The sequence below is a fragment of the Pan troglodytes genome, chromosome 1, assembly GCF_028858775.2.
Source record: "Pan troglodytes isolate AG18354 chromosome 1, NHGRI_mPanTro3-v2.0_pri, whole genome shotgun sequence".
Lineage (NCBI taxonomy): Eukaryota > Metazoa > Chordata > Mammalia > Primates > Hominidae > Pan > Pan troglodytes.
In genome coordinates this window covers 79563961-79585213 of record NC_072398.2, presented here as the reverse complement: position 1 = coordinate 79585213, position 21253 = coordinate 79563961, and the positions used below count along the sequence as shown (strand labels likewise).

Below are 21253 nucleotides of genomic sequence, written 5' to 3'. Positions count from 1 at the left end.
AATTGTATTGCCTCTTTCTCAGGAATTTCCTTGCTCTTCTGATAATCACTCATCATATAGAAAAGGAAACTTTCTGATAGGCTCTGAATTTGAAGATGAAGATTATAAATGAATGGCGTAATAAGCCTGGATATTTATCACCTAATTCTGTTGTATTCATAATCCTCCTTCCTCTGATTGATCTTTATCCCAGTAACAATGATGATAATAATAAATTGATAATATAAGGGATACTATTTATTGAGAATCTATTACTATATTAAATGATTTGCCTGCAATCTCCCATTTAATCCTGACAACTATCTTATATGGTAAATATAAATTCATTCATTGAACAAATATTTACCAAGTGCTTACCATGCACTATGTACTGTTATCTCATTTTTAACTTCTGATACCAGGCTAAGAGAGGTCAAGGAATTTCCTAGGATTATGCATTGACAGGGTAAAAATTTAAATCTGAGTCTGTGCTCTTTCCACTATGCCTGAAATGGAGGAGTTATTTCTCTTTTTAATTGACAGATAAAATTGTATGCATATACTGTGTATGACATATTGTTTTGAAGTATATATACATTGCAGAATGACAGATAAAGGAGTCTTGACTTTGCAGTTCTTTTCATAAAGAAAGAGCAGAACATAGCTAATACTTGTTCAAGAAAATTTCAAATAAATGCCATCTTCTGTAAATGTAGGCATTCTAATTCATGGCCAATCATTCAAGTAATCTTCCCTCCTCTCCACTGAATAAATGTTTCTCTCTCTGTCATCTGAAGAGCTGCATGGAGAGTCCCTGGTTATGATAAATGCAGACTGTTAACCGCACCCTTATGCATTCCTCATGAAAAGCAAGACAGACATTTGACAAGAAATAACCCCGACTCTTCCATTTGGTGGACTCAGATTACGAGGTTAGGGGAATGAGAAAAACTTTCAATGAAAGTACCTACTGGGTTCACAGCTGAGTAGTAGGCCCAAGCCCGACAGGCAGAGCCAGGACTTTCTGGCCCTGATCGCTCAGTGGCATGCCATACGTAGGTATAACTGCTATTTGGCTGAACAGCATTATCTTCCTTAAACCATTCAGGAGAGTCATCTTCATAAGTCTTTCCCTCTGATGATTTTTCATAGGAAAGTCCATGGGCATGTAGAGAATACGGTCTGGATGCTAAATTTTTAAAACGAACCTAGGAAAAGGAATGATCCACAAATGTACTTAAGCTTAACAAAAATCTAAACCATAAAAATGTCAGCATTATAAGTCAAAATGGCTGGTTATAAAATCGGAGCTAAGATATAAGGTACAAAATAACTTATGTATATTATTTCATTTAATTTTCATAACCATCCTGTGAGATATGGCCCAAGTAGTTTTCTCCAGAAATACGAAAAGATATTTGTTCTTAGGCTCAAGGCTAAAGTACTGACATTATCTACTATTGAAATGAGAGTGATAGGTAGTGGAGACGTGAAGATGAAAGAAGCTTGATTCTTGTTCATAAGAAGCTTTTAAGCTACTGCTGAAACAGACATGCACATGGGCATCCACACGACAAATCTGGAGACAACAGGTGCTATATACAAAGTCTAAGTGGGTTCAGATGACAATGCCCTGGAGGAACAATTTGGTTGAATATTTAGGAGTGGTTGGAAGAATTAAGGTAAGTTTCTTAGAGGAAATGGAATTGGCCATCATAGAATGAACAGGAGCTCGAAAGACATTTCAGACTCTCAGAAGGGCAGAAGGATGCCTGTGAGCAGGGGAGTAAAAGAAGAGTTTGGGGAATAGCAAGGATCTGGGTGGAACTGGGCTGTGAAATGCACAGGGACAGGTGGAACCTGGTGAGAAATGAGGCTAGAAAAGGAGCAGGATGGGGCCAGATGGTAAAGGACTTAAATGCCATATGAGAAGTCTTCACACCCCAGCAGTCAGACCCATGAAGCTCCTCCCAGCCCGTCTATAACTTCTAGTGATTAAAGACCCCCTAATTGTCTATTCCTTATTTTATTCTACAAAGCCAGCATCACCCTAATAACAAAACCTGGCAAAGACACAATGAATAATGAAAACTACCGGCCAATATCTCTGATGTACATAGACACAAAAATCTTCAACAAAATATTGGCAAACCAAATCCAGCAGCAAATTAAAAATTAATTCATCACAATCACATAGGCTTCATTCCTAGGATGCAAAGTGGCTCCACATATGCAAATCAATAAATGTGATTCACCACATAAACCGAATTAAAAACAAAAACAGTATCATCATCTCAATAAACGTGGAAAAAGCTTTTGATAAAACCTAACATCCCTTCATGATAAAAACCCTCAACAAACTAGGCACTGAAGGAACATACTTCAAACTAATAGGAGCCATCTATGACAAACCTACAGCCAACATCATACTGAATGAGCAAAAGCTGAAAGCCTTCCCCGTGAGAACTGGAACAAGACATGGATGCCCAATCTCATCACTCTTATTCAACATAGTACTGGAAATTCTAGTCACAGCAATCAAGCAAGAGAAAGAAATAAAAGGCAACCAAAGAAGAAAAGAAGTTAAACTATCTCTCTTCATTGGCAATATGATTCTGTACCTAGAAAACCCAAAAGACTCCATGAAAAGGCTCCAGGAACTGATAAATGACTTCAGTAAAGTTTCAGGATGCAAGATTAATGTACAAAATCAATTATACAAAATACAATGTACAAATGTACAAAATAGCATTTCTATACATCAGTAATGTTCAAACTGAGAGCGAAATCAAGAACGAAATCCCATTAAACATAGCCACACACACACACATACAAAATACCTAGGAAAACATCTAACCAAAGAGGTGAAAGATCTCTACAAGGAGAATTACAAAACACTGATGAAAGAAATCATAGATGACACAAACAAATGGAAAAACATTCTATGCTTATGTATTGGAAGAATCAGTATTGTTAAAATAGCCATTGTGCCCAAAGCAATCTACAGATTCAACACTATTTTTTAACAACTACTGGAATCATTTTCCTCAGGATTAGACAAAGCTATTCTAAAATTCATATGGAATCAAAAAAGAGCCTGAATAGCCAAAGCAATCCTAAGCAAAAAGAACAAATCTGGAGGTATCACAGTACCTGACTTGAAACTATACTATAAAGTTACAATAACCAAAATAGCATGGTACTGATACAAAAACAGACACATAGGCCAATGAAACAGAATAAAGAACCCAGAAATAAAGCCACACACTTACAACCATCTGAACTTTGACAAAGTCAACAACAACAACAAAAAACAAGGGGAAAAGGACTCATATTTAATAAATGGTGCTGGAATAGCCGGCTACCCATATGTGGAAGAATGAAACTGAACCCCAATGAATCCAATGAAACTGGATTCATCATATACAAAAATTAACTCAAGATGGATTAAAGATTTAAATGTCAGACCTCAAACTATAAGAATCCTAGAAGAAAAACCTAGGAAACACCATTCTGGATATCAGCCTTGGGAAAGAATTTATGACTAATTCCTCAAAAGCATTTCAACAAAAGCAAAAATTGACAAATTAAACTAAAGAGCTTCTGCTCAGCAAAAGAAGCTATCTACAGAGTGAACAGACACAGAATAGAAAAAATATTCACAAAGTATGTATCTGACAAAGGTCTAATATCCAGAAACTATAAGATAGTTAAACAATTGAACAAGCGAAATACAAATAACCCCATTAAAAAGTGGGCAAAAGACATGAACAGATACTTCTCAAAAGAAGACATACAAATAGCCAACAAATGTGAAAAAAATGCTCAACATCACTAATCATCAGAGAAATGCAAATCAATACCACAGTGAAATACCATCTCACACCAGTCAGAATGGCTATTAGTACAAAGTCAAAAAATAGATGCTGGTGAGGCTGTGAAGAAAAGGGAATGCTTATACACTGCTGCTTAGAATGTAAATTAGCCACTGTGGAAAGAAGTTTGGGGGTTTCTCAAAGAATTTGAAGCAGAACTACTATTTTAAGGGAGGAGACCACCCCTCATATTGTCTTATGCCCAATTTCTGCCTCCAAAGAAAGAAGAAGTAAAAACTAAAAGGCAGAAATGAAATCCACAAGCAGACAGCCCGGCACCACACCCTGGACCTGGTAGTTAAAGATCGACCCGTGACCTAATCGGTTATGTTATCTATAGATTACAGACATTGTATAGAAAAGCACTGTGAAAATCCCTGTCCTGTTCTGTTCTGTTCTAATTACCGGTGCATGCAGCCCCCAGTCACGTACCCTCTCCTTGCTCAATCAATCACGACCCACTCACGTGGACCCTCTTAGAGTTGTGAGCCCTTAAAAGGGACAGGAATTGCTCACTCGGGGAGCTCGGTTGTTGGAGACATGAGTCTTGCCAAAGCTCCCGGCTGAATAAACCCCTTCCTTCTTTAACTTGGTGTCTGAGGGGTTTTTGTCTGTGGCTTGTCCTGCTACAATTTGACCTATCAATTCTATTACTGGGTATATAGCCAAAAAAGAAAATAAATTGTTCAGCCCGGCGCAATGGCTCATGCCTGTAATCCCAGCACTTTGGGAAGCTGAGGCAGGCAGATTGCCCGAGGTCAGGAGTTTGAGACCAGCCTGGCCAACATGGTAAAACCCTGTCTCTACTAAAAATACAAAAATTAGCTGGGCATGGTGGTGGGTGCCTGTAATCCCAGCTACTCGGGAGGCTGAGGCAGGAGAATTGCTTGAACCTGGGAGGCAGAGGTTGCAGTGAGTTGAGATCATACCTCTGTACTCCAGCCTGGGCGACAGAGTGAGACTCCATCTCAAAAAAAAAAAGAAAGAAAGAAAGAAAGAAAGAAAACACATTGTTCTACTGAAAAGACACATGTACTAGGATGTTCATCACAGCATTATTCACAGTAGCAAAGACATGGAATCAATCTAGGTGCCCATCAGTGGTGGACTACATAAAGAAAATATGGTACATATGCACCATGGAATACTAGGCAGCCATAACAAAGACTGAAATCACGTCCTTTGCAACAACATGGATGCCAGCTGGAGGCTATTATGCTAAGTGAATTAATGCAGAAACAGAAAGCCAAATACCACATGTTCTCACTTATAAGTGGGAGCTAAACATTGGGTACTCATGAACATAAAGATGGCAATAAACACTGGGGACTACTAGAAGGGGGAAGGAGGGAGATGAGCAAGGGCTGAAAAACTACTGGGTACTATGCACACTACTTGGATGATGGGATCAATCATACCCTAAACAACAGCATCACGTAATATACCCAGATAACAAAACTGCACGTATGCCCCCTGAATCTAAAATAAAAGTTAAAATTATTTTTAAAATACACAAATGAAGTCATTTTTATCTAGTGAAATCCAGGGCTAAAACAAAGATTCAGTATTTGATTTTTTTCCTTTTGCCTAAGGCTCCAGTATGTCTCAATGCAACATTGTTACTGATCCTGTCTGTATTCACAATTGTGAGGTTTTGTTTATTGTGGCTTTCGTGCGTTAATTTTGATTTTTAAATTTTTTTAAAAACTTCAGTTGCTTTAGGAATGCAAGTGGTTTTTGGTTACATGGATGAATTGTATAGTGGTGAAGTCTAGGATTTTAGTGTACCTGTCACCTGAGTAGTGTACCCTGTACCCAATAGGTAGCTTTTCATCCATCCCCCGTTCCCTTTTGAGTCTCCAATGTCCATTATACCAATCTGTCTGCCTTTGCATACCCGCAGTTTATCTCCCATTTATAAGTGAGAACATACAGTGTCTGGTTTTTGATTCCTGAGTTACTTCACTTAGAATAAGTTTTTTAAATATTGTGTTAAATTATCGTTCATCTTGAAAAAGGATCCTCTAATCATAAAAGAGAATATTGCCTACCATAGCTTCATGGAAAATTTAGAATAATTAAGATTCTTATATCCCTATGTACTTGTTTACGTTTTTAAAAAGAGCAAATGGTCACTGAAAATGTAGTGAATGCTTACACAGGTATAGTAGATTATATTTTAAAATCTAGAATAGCTTACTTTAGAATCAGGGTTCTTTCTGGGTTTTTGAACGTGAGCGGTTAGCAAAAATGGCGGAAGTAAACTTTGTTATAAAAGCAAGTTATAATCGTGGGTCCGGACACAAGATTTTGAAAGAAATTACCAGAACTAGGAAGACACTGAAGAAACTTGCTCACTTTTGGAGGGCACGGAGACATCTTTACTTTCCTTACTCGTTTTATTTAACTTCATTTTATTTATTTTTTTAGGAAAACACCGGAAGATATTTCTAAATTACTATTACTACTAGCACTGCTACTGCCACCACCACCACCACTGCTATGAAACCCAATTCAATTGCTCTTGAATATATTAATTTTCTGTGTTAACTTTAGATAGGTTAGCTTTAGATAGAAATTACAGAAAGATTTTCCACAGATTATGTAGTTTTCAGCATTTAAAAAATTAGATCTTTTTTTTTTAGTCTCGAAGATTGCCAAATTGCTTGGCAAGGAGTCTTTGAAAAGAAATGTAATTATTCATTAATCCTGGAAAACAAACAAATCACCTATAGCTCTCTTGCCACCTGCACCTTCACAACCCTCTGGTGCTTGTGGAAATTCCTCCGAAGTTCTTAGCAGTGCTCAAAAGACTTACTTGGATAACATCATCCACTTCAGCTCTGATAATAGGACCAAGAATTCCGAGATGCTCTTCATACTCCCCTCGAGGATCACGTTTGGTAAAAGTGCTGTCGAGGTACTTTCGAAAAACTACTTTCTTATATGTGGTGTCTTCTGGAATATCATCAGAGTCTTCAATATCTGTTTCCCTGAAATAATAATACTATTTGTGTAAAAGAAGAAATTAAAGACTGTTCCCAGAATTTAGGAAATTGTCTCTTTCTAAATATAGCATCTAGCATAGAGAAGGTCTTTAATAAATACTTGGTGGATAAATGAGTAAATATATAAGTGGATAAAAACAAAAGCCAGTAAATATCTTTCAATTCCTAACTCAAATATTATTTTATAGGTAAGTCTTCCTATGAGCTTTTAGACTAGGTCAAGTCTCTATATCAATTTCTCATATTTCTATAGTATTATTATAGTATATATAGTAAATTCCTGTAGTATTCTTATAATATTTCTATAGTATATATTGTAGATTATATATAATTTATTTGTGAGATTATCTATTAATATCTGTCTCTCACTGGGTATAAGTGCCATGAGGTCAGCCATTGTGCCTAGTTTGCTCATAGTACTCTCTCCAGTGGTAAGCACATTATCTGACACACAGCAGGAACTTAATAAATTTTTGTCAAACATATAAATGAATGTATAAATATAATCGTATGTTAACACACCAAATTTTAAGATCAAAGGCAGACAAAGCCATGTAATGGGACAGTGCCAGAGCTTGGGGCTATCAGGTGACAATGGTCAGATTAATTAGAAGGTCACACTTATGAAAGTCACTGGATGGGTGAATGTTTTGTACCCTAAAAGTAGCCACTCTTCTCACATTTGTTTTTTGCTCATGTCCATTATTCTTAAGCTTCTTGACATTGGTGTGGACAAAGATTTTTTGGATTTGACCTCGAAAGTACAGGCAACAAAAGCAGAAATAGACAAATGGGATTGCCATCAAACTCAAAAGTTTATGCACAGCAAAGGAAATAACAGAGTGAAGAGACAACCTTTGGAATGGGAGAATATTCTTGAAAACCAGATATCTGATAAGAATATTAATATTAAAAATATAAGGAACTCAATTCAGCAAAAAACCCAAATAGCCTGATTAAAAAATGAGCAAAAGACTTGAATAGACATTTCGTAAAAGAAGACATACAAATGACCAACAAATATATGAAAAGATGCTCAACATTACTAATAATCAGAGAAATGCAATTTAAAATCACAAAGAGGGCTCACCTCACACCGTTAGGATGGCTATTATAAAAATGACAAGAGATAAATGTTGGCAAGGATGTGAAGAAAAGGGAACTCTTGTATACTCTTGGTGAGAATGTAAATTAGTACAGCCATTATGGAAAACAGTATGGGAGGTTCCTTTAAAAATTAAAAATAGAATTACCACATGATCCATCAATCCCACTTTTGGGTATATACCCAAAGAAAATGAAATCAGTATGTTGAAGAGATATCTGCTCTCCCACGTTCACTGCAGCATTAGCCACATTAGCCAAGATAGGGAAGCAACCCAAATGTCTATAAACAAATAAATGGATTTCTTAAATGTGATCTACATAAACAATGAAATACTATTTAGCATTTAAAAAAAAGAAAACGAAGAAATGTCATTTGTGACAACATGACTGAACCAGGAGGTCGTTATGTTACATAAAATAAGCCAGGCACAGAAAGACAAGTACTGCAGGATCTCACTTATAATGTGGAAACTAAAAACATTGAGCTCATAGAAGCAGAAGGTAGAACAGTGGTTAACAAAGGGATACAGAGGTGGAGCATTGAGAAAATGGTCAAAAGATAAAATTCAGTTCGAAGAAATAAATGTAGAAGATCTGTTTTATAAGATGGTGACTGTAGTTAATAACAACACACCGAATTTTTAACATTGCTGAGTACATTTTAAGTGTTCTAACCACAAAAAAGTATGTGAGGTAATGCATAGGTTAATTAGCTTGATTTAGCCAATTCACAATTTATAAATATATTAAAACATCATGTTTACACCATAAATGTTTATAAAACAACAACAACAACAAAAAACTGTGGTACACCCATATAATGGAATACATGCAATAACCTGATGAATCTCCAGAGAATTATACTGAGTGAAAAAATACCAGTCCCCAAAGGTTACATGTTGCCTGATTCCATTTATGTAATATTCTTGAAATGACAAAATTATAGAAATGGAGATCAGACTACTGGTTGCCAGGGAATAAGGAAGGGGTATGGTGGGAGGAAGGCAGATGTGACTATAAAGGGGTAATGAGAGGGATTTTTATGGTGATGGTGAACATTCTGTATCTTGACAGTATCAACGTCAGTGTGCTGGTTGTGATATAGTATTATAGATTTGCAAAATGTTACCCCTGGGAGAAACTGGGTAAAGAATACTCAGGATACCCAAAGGATCTCTCTGTATTATTTCTCTTGACTGTATGTGAATCTATTTTGTTTTTGTTCCAAAATAAAAAGTTTAATTAAAAATTATAAATAAATAAATAAAGCACATTATTTCCATCTAGTTCATTGGCTCAGTCTAGGACTGAAGCATGTCGAATTCTCCCACTGACTCTCACATTTCCCAAGCCTGTGGAAACAAGCCAAACACTCACCCATCAAACCCATAATATTTGCTATATACTGTGAGTCATCAACAGAGAATCTCCTTCTGCCTTTCTTCTGGTCTACCTCCCCTACTAATCCCATCTTTCCAGACTCTGAGCATAACATGCAAACTCACAGAACACAAGGGAGTGGGTAAAGCAACTTCGACTGCCATAAAAGTGGGTTGTGAGCCTTGAATGGAATACAAGATTTTGAAAGTGGTTCCATCCCTATTCACTCTGGACAGGCCCTGCATCTCACTCCCTCGGGGCCTTGCTTAGAAATACTCAGGTAGCTAGTTGTTCTCATGTGGTATTGAGTGCAACATTTAAATAGGAAGTCATAGGAAAAGGTGTTTTAAACAGAGTTCTAATGTGGAGATGTCAGGCATCAGATTAATGAACTCATTTGCATAAGTCACACCATACATTGTGTTTGCCTACTGTAATTACACTTTGGTTTTTTAAGTGATTAGTGTAACAGCTTTAGTAAAAGCTGTGGGCATATCTAGATAGTTGATGCACAGTCATCATGCTATATCCCTGAGAATTTGTAGTTGACTAAGCCTCGCTCCTTTCCTCCTCTCTCTTCTCTTTCTGTATCTTCATCCCAGAACAAAGAGCCTAGTTCAACATGGCTTTCTACCCCTAAGCAAAACTGAATTGTAAACATTCTTTTAAAAAAGCAATTTGGATCTCTTAGAAATTCTGATCCAAACAAGTAAATGCAAAAAGATTTCTACATCATATTTGGGTTTGGATTTGAGGCTAACTTCAATTAAATCATATTGATTAGCATACAGCTATGGATAGGTTGGGCTCTGCCTGGAGCAATAAGAGTCAGTAGAAACATGGGTAGTAAGAGGAGAGGACACAGAAAAATGCTTAATTACAGAATATTATAGAGTTCTCACAGTGATTGTTCTTATATTGTCCAGGGGTCATCTAAGGTAAAGAAGCAATCTTGGAATTGACAAAGGAAAAAGAACAGGCCAACTTGCAATAGGGGAACCATACTGTTCTTAGTATAATTTGCCCACAATTATCCCCCTGAATTGTAGTAGCTACTTTTTTCAGCAGTAATGGAAAAATGAGAATAAAAAAGGAGAAAACTGGCCAAACCTTTGTACAAATTCTGAATAATCCCAGGATATTTCTTCAGCAGCAATGTAATAATTTCTTCTGTTTCCATTGTTGCTGCGGAGGTACCATGCTGCAATGTTGTCAGGATCTCTGGAGGAGTTGATGTTTGTCCTAACATCAGTTTTGTAGGGGTCATCATAGGGCACATAATCAATTTCAGCATAGTCATCTTCACTGCTCTGGACCTCTTCCTTTGGAATAATCTCAATGTAATCTGTACCATCTTTACTGAGGCCCACTATAACCAGTGGATTAAATTCCTTTGATAGAAAAGTATCATTGAGAGTAGGAGATGAAGGAGATGGCATCTGACCAAGGTCTGGATAAGGAAAAGACTCATTAAATTCTTGAAGAAGCAATGACTGACTAGATTCAGAAGGGTAGAATATCTGATCAAGGTCTGGAGGAGGTGATATCTGGCTGAGATCAGGGAGAAGGGTGGTGTCACTGATGTCTGGAGAGAGAGTCACCTGGCTGAGGTCTGGGGAAAGGGACATCCGACCAAAGTTTGGGGAAAGATCTGTCTCACCAAGGTCTGGAGAAAGTGTCATCTGGTCGAGGTCTGGGGTAAGGGGAATTTGACTGAGATCTGCAAACAGGGGCATCTCACTGAGGTCTGGGGAAAGGTTTGTCTGACTGAGTTCTGGAGAGAGGTTTGTCTGGCTGTGGTCTAGAGAAAGGGTTGTATGGCTGGGGTCTGGAGAAAGGGGCATCTGACCGAGGGCTGGGGAAATGTTTGTTTGACTGAGTTCTGGAGAGAGGTTTGTCTGGCTGAAGTCTAGAGAAAGGGTTGTATGGCTGAGGTCTGGAGAAATGGGCATCTGACCGAGGGCTGGGGAAAGGTTTGTCTGACTGAGTTCTGGAGAGAGAGTCATATGGCTGAGTTCTGGAGAGAGGTTTGTCTGGCTGAGGTCTAGAGAAAGGGTTGTATGGCTGAGGTCTGGAGAAAGGGGCATCTGACCGAGGGCTGGGGAAAGGTTTGTCTGACTGAGTTCTGGAGAGAGGTTTGTCTGGCTGAGGTCTAAAGAAAGGGTTGCATGGCTGAGGTCTGGAGAAAGGGTTGTATGGCTGAGGTCTGGAGAAAGGGTTGTATGGCTGAGGTCTGGAGAAATGGGCATCTGACTGAGGGCTGGGGAAAGGTTTGTCTGAATGAGTTCTGGAGAGAGAGTCGTGTGGCTGAGGTCTGGAGAGGGGTTTGTCTGGCTGAGATCTGGAGATAGGGTCACCTGGCTGAGGTCTGGAGAGGTGACTGTCTGCCAGACTTCATGTTCTGAGGAAGGGGACATTTGACTTATATCAGTGGGGAAGGACTTGTGACTTCGGTCATACTCAAGCATCTCACTGAGCTCTGGAGAAGAGGATATGTGACTGGGGTCTGAAGTAGAGTGCATTTGATCAGGGTCTTGAATGGGGAATGTTTGATAGTGTTCCTCTGGGGGCACTGTCTGATAAAGACCTGGAGGACAGCTTGTCTGACCAGTGTCATTTGAGGAATTCTGATTATGGTCAGGAAGTGAGGCTATCCAGCCAAAATCCATAGAGGGCAATGTCTGATTGAGGTCTGTGGGAAGAGATGTTTCATTGGATTTATGAAGCATCAACGAATGCTTAAGTCTTCTTTCTGAAAATGTGTTGTAGGCTTCACTTCTTAGAGGGTGAAAGGTCCTTGGAGATAAAGGAGCATGGTGTGTGTGCTTCTCTTTTTTCTTTTTTCGTGTCTTAATGAGAAACTGGCTTTTCTTCAGTCGACTCTTTCCTCCATCCTGTCTTACTTGTAGAGATTTATGTCTAACTCTAGGAAACTTGGGGTGGCCACTCTGCTTTCCAGGCTTGTTGGCAAGAGGGGTGCTTTCTCCCCAAGCACGTGAGGCATTCTGGGGGCTGATCAGCCAATTGTTAACAGCTGTGTCTTCATCAGTATCTTGGATTATTTCATAGCTACCTTTCTCAGAAGCCAAATGCCATCTCCCAACCAAAATCTTAGATGGGTTATTTTGTTTTAAGAGTAACAGATCACTAGGAGGGTCCTCCCAGGGCCTCATTCTGGAAGGAGAACCAGTGTCTTGGCTAGGAAGGTCCTCCCAGGGCTTCATTCCGGAAGGAGAACCAGTGTCTTGGCTTAGGTGTCTCCCAACTTTATGTGCTAGTAATTTCATCCAGGAGAACCTGTGCTTTGCTGCTTGATCTCTTTCTACCTTGGGTCCCTTATGCTTAGCATGTTCTTGACTTTTGAATTCTCCAGCACCAAGTGAAAGTAGACGTATCCCTGTGACATCTGGCTGTAGAGGATCCTCTATAGGGTCTTCAGAATATGGGCTGGAATGCTCTGCTGTGGAAGAATTGAGAACTGAGTTCTTGCCAATGAGGTGTCTCAGTGGGGAACCAGCTGTGGTGGCTTGTTGGTGAGAAGGGGCTTTCTGAGGTTCTGCAAGGTTATTGACAGTGAACTTACTAATATTACTTGGGGAAGAATAATTTGAACCAACAATTATATCTGTGTTCGAAGAAACGAATTCAGTGCCATTCTCCAGAGCTAGGGCAGTAAGATTGAACTCTTCTTCTTCCTGATTCAATGATGAGTTTCGGAATGACCTAATTCCTAATGCTGCAGCCAGTCTGTTCTGGTAATCATAGTCAGCATCACTCTCTTCATCTTCAGGTTCTAAACGATCATGCATTTTCCGTGTAGCCATGACTGTAGATTCTGGAGGTTCAAAAATCTCATATGAGTCTTCATCATCATCTGGGATACATTTAACATCCCTGAATTTCAGCCTCAGCTTTTTGCTTCTTGGACTAGAATTCATGGAAGTTAACATCCAAGTTCCTACAGAAGAGAGACAGACAGAAGAGAGATCTGGAAGTCTGGGAAAAGACATGAAAACACAAGAATCCATTGTGGCAGGTAATTTCTAATAAACTTTCATCAGGAATATTCAAGTATGGGCTGTGGACCACTGCTTGTCTGTGAACTATTGATTACTGGGTCAAAATAACATAAGGAGAGAAAAATTAGAATGAAATGTTTAGTAAACTTTTGTTTTTCTAAAGTAATTTGACATTGCTGTGACTCTAAGCACATGACCAGTGCGTTCATCTCGCTTAACAGAATAAAAACCAAAAGTATTGCTTAGTGGAGATTAGAGGGGAAAAAAGGTCTTTCAGCACAGATAGTTGCTCACTATTTTAAAATATATTAAGAAAGGGATGAATCAAGAATAAAAAGGTCTTTCAGCACAGATAGTTGCTCACTATTTTAAAATATATTAAGAAAGGGATGAATCAAGAATAAAATGGACTTTTAATATAATAAATATCCTAACAGCACATCTTGTCTTAGAATTAAAGGGATGGTGATGAGCTCTATCCCCACAAATAAGAGACATTTAGATGTTTCTAAGTGATAATTCACGAGGACAATTTTGAATCTCTGAAATGGCATGCATTGCTGGAACATTAAAGATTTCTTGGTGAGTCTCCAATAGTTACCATTGTTGGTGTCTACTGAGTGCTAGGCACTTGGCACATATTACTATTTTAATGGTCAAAGTAACTCTGTGAGATGTGATTACACTGTTTTCCAGATAAATGACTTGTGGCTCAGTGAGGCCAAGTAACTTGTGTAAGGTTACACAGCAATCGATTGGCAGATCAGGACTTGCATTCCAGTCTGACAAACTCCAAAGCTGTTGCTGAAGCAGCCTTTAAGGCACTGTACCTGATGATTGAAGATGACTGTTGCAAAAAACCGAATAGGGCATTTTGATAAAAGAAATGCTATTTTGTGGCCAAAATATTTATGCTTCTTCCTCAGAGTTATGCCTTATTCTTCTGCTGTTGTATATTTTTACTTCCTACTTTGCCCAGAGAAGGAAAAATAACCCACACTAAAGAACTGGATCCATTTAAGTCATTAATTTCTCAAAGAGAAATCATGAGAAACATTGAAAGAAAAGCCTGCAGGGGGTCAGGGAGATAAATAGAGGAGCACTGGTAGCCTGGAGAGTTGCAGCAGACCTTTATAGACCAGAAATTCAAAGCAAGCTTCCTCTGTGAGTGTCCAGACTCTTACTCACCAACATTATCCATTGTGACCGTCACAGATTCTCCACGCATGGGGAAGAGGGTCAAGGTGTCCTCATGCCTCTTTCCGTATATGAATGAGTGCCCAGTGAAGTGGATGGTCAAAATTTCATTCTGGGTCCCCACACTACAGAAGTGCCACTGGACAGTGTCATCAAAGCAGAATCCAAGAGTAGTTATGCTCTCAGGCACATAGCCATTGATAGCTGAAAGTGTAAAATCTGTTAAAATTCCAAGTCTATGCCAACAAAAGGGCATGTGTCTAATTATACCTAAGATAAATGTCTCCATGTTAATTTGGTTGTGTCAAAGCAGTGATTATCCAAGATAAGCTTTATCTAGTCTAACATGTGACTAGAAGATCAAACTCAGAATTTTCAAATGAGAGATTATTCTCCTAAATTAGCCAAAGGATAAATCTCAGGAAAAAGATAAAGCCTTCCATTTACATTGATTTAGTCATTCGTCAAATGTATAGTAAATATTTTGTGCTCCATTCTCTGCCTTTAAAGATATTCTAATAATTCCACTTGGAGGAAAAGCATAATATAAGAAATTCATCTTTTTGATATATTAGTCATTGGGTAAGAAGTAATGTCCCTAAAAATAAAGCCCATTTAGCATATTTTATAGTTTTTATTGCTGTCTTATAATCTACATAGTATTCACAGTTTCCATTTGAGTATCCAGTTCATACATTTCATTATTGTTAAAAGGGACACTGCTGTAGGCAATATTTTTATTTACTTATGTACTAAGCATAGTAAACCAAAGGTATGATTTCTACAAGGGCAGGGCTCATGTCTACCTCGATTACCACTCTTAGCCTTAGTACCTGTATAATGACTGGCATTAACAAATATTTAAATACCTACTTAAATCACTTAAGTGACTTTAATAATTTACATGATGTATTATTAGTTTATACCTCATTCTAGATGTTTTTCTAAATGGTCTATAACTGCATTGTTCAATATGGTAGCCACTGGCTACAAGTGGTTATCGAGCACTTGAAATATGGGTAGACTGGACTGAGATATGCTATGAGTATAAAATATACATTGAATTTCAAAGACTTATTAGTAAAGTAAGTCTCATTAATTTTTATATTGGTTACATGTTGAAATGATAATATTTAGGATATACTGAGTTAAGTAAAACATATTACTAAAATTAATGTCACCTATTTCTCTTTACTTTTTAATGTTGCTATCAGAAAATTTTAAATTACGCATGTAGCTCATACGTAGTTTCTATTGGACAGCACTGGTCTAGAACTATGATAGATTCACTGCCAAAAGGAAGTTATGCAAAGAAGGCTGAGAGTAATTTTCTGTTTGAATTATTTGACCTGGCACCTGTCAGCTCTGATAATCCCTAGCTGTCAGTCATCTGAAGCTATATGAACAGAACATGCAGAAATCATCCTCACATGTGTGATTACCTACTAGAGAAGGTGATTACCATGACTCTAGACTCTGAGGATCAGTAGGGGGACCCTGGCTGTTGTGGAGAAGTTTGCTTCCAGCTGGCTCAGTGACATTTCTCTCAGACTGCCATGGCAGTGCTTTTGGCCACTGAACTTTAGAACTGCAGCAAATGCTGGAACCCTCATTCAGGGAATTCCTTTTGTTCTGAACATCTTACTGATCACTTGAAACGTCTTCATGCATGCCTTTCCAAGACTCTTGGGTCCCTATACTCATTTTGCTCTACTTTGATGTGTCAATCCATCTTTGGATTACTTGCCTTGTTTCTGTCCTGGCCATATATTCACCCTGAACTCAGTCTAGGATACTATTGACATGGACTATAACACCTTCCATTAGTCCTACCCCCTCACCCTTTTCCTCACCACGCAGAGTATGTCTGTGTACACACACACACACACACACACACGCTTGGAATAGAAGATCAAACGCATTTCTAAGGATGTGAGCCTTTGACCTCTTGCTTAAAAATGTTGCTATGATGTCACCCACGGATTTCATCACCAAGTCTTTGGACTGGAAGTGAGGATTGGAGGTGCCCCTTAGCGAGTAGATTTTAATCCATGTCTCTGACTCTAGGCACAGTCATATTTCAACCACAGGAATGAAAAACTGATGAACAAAAATAGTACTCTGACTTACTGCTCATGATGTTTGATTCATAAAACTTGGGGTCATCACGTTTCACCTCATCAGGATTTTCACAAAACTTGTTGATGTTGTCCTCAAGGTACCAGCTTTTGTTCTCATCAAACACAGCAAACACAGCCTGCTGTTCGATGTCTGCTGCCCTCTGGAGGACAAAACAGTATAGTACTGGTACAAGAACAGACGCATAGACCAATGGAACAGAATAGAGAACTCAGAAATAAGGCTGCGCACCTACAACTATCTGATCCGTGACAAAAGCAAGCAATAGGGAAAGGATTCTCTATTCCATAAATGGTTCTGGGAAAACTGGCTAGCCGTAGGCAGAAAATTGAAACTGGACCCCTTTCTTACATCATATACAAAAATTAACTCAACATGGATTAAAGACTTAAATGTAGGCCTGGCGCGGTGGCTCACGCCTGTAATACCAGCACTTTGGGAGGCCAAGGCGGGTGGATCAGCTGAGGTCAGGAGTTGAAGACCAGTCTGGTCAACATGGCAAAACCCGTCTCTACTAAAAAAAAAAAAAAAAAAAAAGAAAAGAAAAGAAAAGAAAATTAGCCAGGCATCGTGGCTTATGCCTGTAATCCCAACTACTCGGGAGGCCGAGGGGCCGAGGCAGGAGAATCACCTGAACATGGGAGGCAGAGGTTGCAGTGAGCTGAGATCGTACCACTGCACTCCAGCCTGGGCAACAGAACGAGACTCCATCTCAAAAATAACAGAAACAAACAAACAAAAAACAACAACAACACACTTAAACGTAAAACCCCAAACTACAAAAACCCTGGAAGACAACCTAGGCAATATTATTTGGGACACAGGGATGGGCAAAGCTTTCATGACGAACATGCCAAAAGCAATAGCAACAAAAGCAAAAATTGTCAAATGGGATTTAATTGAAATAAAGAGCTCCTGCACAGCAAAAGAGACTATCAAGAGAGTAAACAGACAACATTCAGAATGGGAGAAAATTTTTGCAAACTATGCATCTGGCAAAGGTCTAATGTCGAGCATTTATAAGGAACTTAAATTTACAAGAAAAAAACAAACAGCCCCATTAAAAAGTAGGCCAAGGACAGGAACAGACACTTTTCAAAAGAAGACACACATGTGGCCAAAGAGCATATGAAAAAAACGCTCAACATCACTGATCATTAGAGAAATGCAAATCAAAACCACAATGAGATACCATCTCGCACCAATAAGAATGGCTATTATTAAAAAGTCAAAAACTAACAGATGTTGGCAAGGTTGTGGAGAAAAAGGAACACTTATACACTCTTGGTGGGAGTGTAAATTAGTTCAACCATTGTGGAAGATACCATGGTGAGTCCTCAAAGACCTAAAGTCAGAAATACCTTTGAACCCAGCAATTCCATTACTTGGTATGTACCCAAAGGAATATAAATCATTCTTTTATAAAGACACATGCATGCGTATGTTCATTTTCGCACTCTTCACAATAGCAAAGACATGAAATCAACCCAAATGCCCATCAATGACAGACTGGATGAAGAAAATATGGTACATATACACCATAGAATACTATGTGACCATCAAAAAGAACAAGATTATGTCCTTTGCAGGGACATGGAGGGAGCTGGAGGCCATTATTCTAAGCAAGTTAACGCAAGAACAGAAAACCACATACTGCATGTTTTCACTTACAAGTGAGAGCTAAATGATGAGAACACATGGACACATAGAAGGGAACAATACATACTGGGGCCTATCAGAGGATGGAGGGTGGAAAGAGGGAGAGGATCAGAAAAAATAACTAATGGATACTAGGCTTAATACCTGGGTGATGAAGTAGTAAGTACAACAGACCTCCATGACACGTTTACCTATGTAACAAACCTGCACATCCTGCACATAAGTACCCCTGAACTTAAAAGTAAAAAAAAAAAAAAAAAAAAAAAGTGCTGTATTCAGTCATTAACATTGCAGCAAATTATCTACACCACTGAGTTCTCAGAAACCAAAGTGACATAGTTCTTGGAACTACTGAAGCCATATAATTCAGGCATTTATGAGAGTCCATTGTGTACACAGCACTTGTTAGAGCTAAAGGTAATATGCAAAAGCAAACAGAACAGATAAGAAAATTCAGAGATTAAAATATCCCAAAAGAGCCGGGCACAGTGGCTCACACCTGTAATCCCAGCACTTTGGGAGGCTGAGGCAGGTGGAACACCTTAGGTCAGGAGTTCGAGACCAGCCTAGCCAACATGGTGAAACCCTGTCTCTACTAAAAAATACAAAAATTACATGGGGGTGGTGGCGGGCGCCTGTAATCCCAGCTACTCAAGAGACTGAGGCAGGAGAATCACTTGAACCCAGGAGGCAGAGGTTGCAGTGATCTAAAATTGTGCCACTGCTCTCCAGCCTGGGTGACAGAGTGAGACTCTGTCTCAAAAGAAAAAAAAAAAAACAAATCCCAAAAGAAAAATCTCATTTCGCTATGGCAGCTGAAAGTCTGTCTATCTCTGTAATTGCACACCTTTCAACATGAATGATTGACTGAATATGCTCTGAATAAGTGCAAAGGATGAAAGAGAAGGTTGCAATAGAAAAGCCTTATGCTTCTACTACCTGTTTCCTTTCCTAGCTCAATAAATCAGGATCTTCCATATGTCCAGAAATTCATTTCTGCTTTTTCTAGGCATATGTTTATTTTGTATGCCTTGAGATAAGACCTCTTTGGTTACAGTTTAGCATAATTGGGAATTTTAGTTTAATAATATGAGACTACAATTCTTCAATGAAGACAAACTCAGAAATTCAGTATCTTTGTTCACATTCTTCTGTATACTTTAGTCTCAAAAGAGATGGGCCATAATCTGGGTCCAATTTCACTAGGAACTATGTCTCTAAATTTGGTTGCTTTCAGAGAATCTCTCCTCTGTCTCCCTATTGCAGGTCTCTAAAAATAGCAAAGACTGGTAAAGAGCTTTATACTTTTACCAGATGGTATCTCACTGAACCCCCAAACAGACCTGTAACATTTTTAGGAGGGTTATTGCCCATTTGATAAAAGGAAGAAATTAGGAAAGGCTAATCAACTTGCTCAACACATCCAATACCAACAGACCTGGAATTTGAAACTAAGACAAAATATGTTATCACACTCTAGACTTGCCTTCCGCAGTGATGTTACTGATAAAAATAGACAAGACAAAAAAAAAAAAAAAAGAATAAATGTTTTCACACTGGTGCTAAAAAGGACTACTTGACAATTACTGTCCTCTTGAAGGAAAAGCCCCATTATTTAGCCAGGAGACCTAACATGTTCTAGCCAGAAGAAATTCTCAGAATTTCTGAAAGGTTACTTCAAGGACAAAATACCTGTATTCCTCGCCTGTCCAGGGATCTGCTCTTACAGATTAGAAGTAGTCCTATTAGCCCAGAGGCGATGTCTCTCATGATGTCCACGTCACTGTAGTATGGTCTTGTTAAGCACTGGGCGTCGTTTTCTGTGGGTTCATCAAACTCTAAGATGTTCCACTTATAAGTATAGGTTTCCCCTGGTTGAACTGCTCTGATCATGGTGTTGTTCCTGCCTGAAAGAAAATATATTCAAAATTGTTTTCATTTGCAAAGTTATTTCATGATAATAAATAAATAAATAAGCTTTCGTTGGAACCAATTAATATTGCAAAAGGAATTCTTTTTATTTTTATTATTTTTTAAATTATACTTTAAGTTCTAGGGTACATGTGCACAACGTGCAGATTTGTTACATATGTATACATGTGCCATGTTGGTGTGCTGCACCCATTAACTTGTCATTAACATTAGGTATATCTCCTAATGCTTTCCCTCCCCCCGCCCCCCACCCCCTGACAGGCCCCGGTGTGTGATGTTCCCCATCCTGTGTCTAAATGTTCTCATTGTTCAATTGAATTCTTTAAATATTCTACTTGGAACCTGGATAACATGTAGCCATTAGATAATGCTCCACTAGAGGCCACTATGACACTAATAAAAGACACCATATTTTGTTACCACTAAGAGACAAAACTCCTGAAGTGAGAAGAGTTTGGCTGTGATTTTTAGGATACTCCTACATGTATACTACCTGACTGCAGTAGTGACACCACCGGGCAAGGAGAATAGCAGAAAAATGTGGCGGCCTCTCAGAAGTTACTAGTTGGATTCAGTAGAAGTGAAAGATTCAAACCTGAGGTGAAAGAAGAGTTGACTTCATCTTCATAAGGCGAGAAGGTCACTCCATGAGGGTAAATGCTATAGGGGCGGCTGGCCATATTTTTGAACACGATCTACAAAGTTAAATCAAATTTATTCTAGGATTTAAGGTTGATCATGACAAATAATATAAGATACTAGCTTTGCATATTCACCTTTTGGATGGTGTGTGTGTATACATGTGTACCCACAGTGGGAAAATTAGATCTGTTTATCTGAGCAGTAACCTCCCCTCATCACTTGGCAGGAGCATTGGAGAGAGTGTTTCACTCACACATTAAGGTGGAAAATGGAAAGAGAAGTCTGACTTTAGAGGATAGGTTAGGAGAAGTGATGT

General features: G+C 38.6%; 1 protein-coding gene across 1 annotated transcript in view; it reads right to left on the bottom strand.

Moving 5' to 3' along the window:
* F5 (coagulation factor V) overlaps positions 1–21253 on the bottom strand; it is a 72521-nt gene that overhangs the window by 15673 nt on the left and 35595 nt on the right. The window contains exons 9-15 of the mRNA XM_016932051.4: positions 20891–20990; positions 20056–20270; positions 16696–16846; positions 14557–14769; positions 10460–13307; positions 6673–6847; positions 951–1187 (exon numbers count right to left, since the gene is read on the bottom strand). Of these exons, the coding sequence (XP_016787540.3) occupies positions 951–1187; positions 6673–6847; positions 10460–13307; positions 14557–14769; positions 16696–16846; positions 20056–20270; positions 20891–20990 (3939 nt within the window). The remainder of the gene's footprint in view (positions 1–950; positions 1188–6672; positions 6848–10459; positions 13308–14556; positions 14770–16695; positions 16847–20055; positions 20271–20890; positions 20991–21253) is intronic.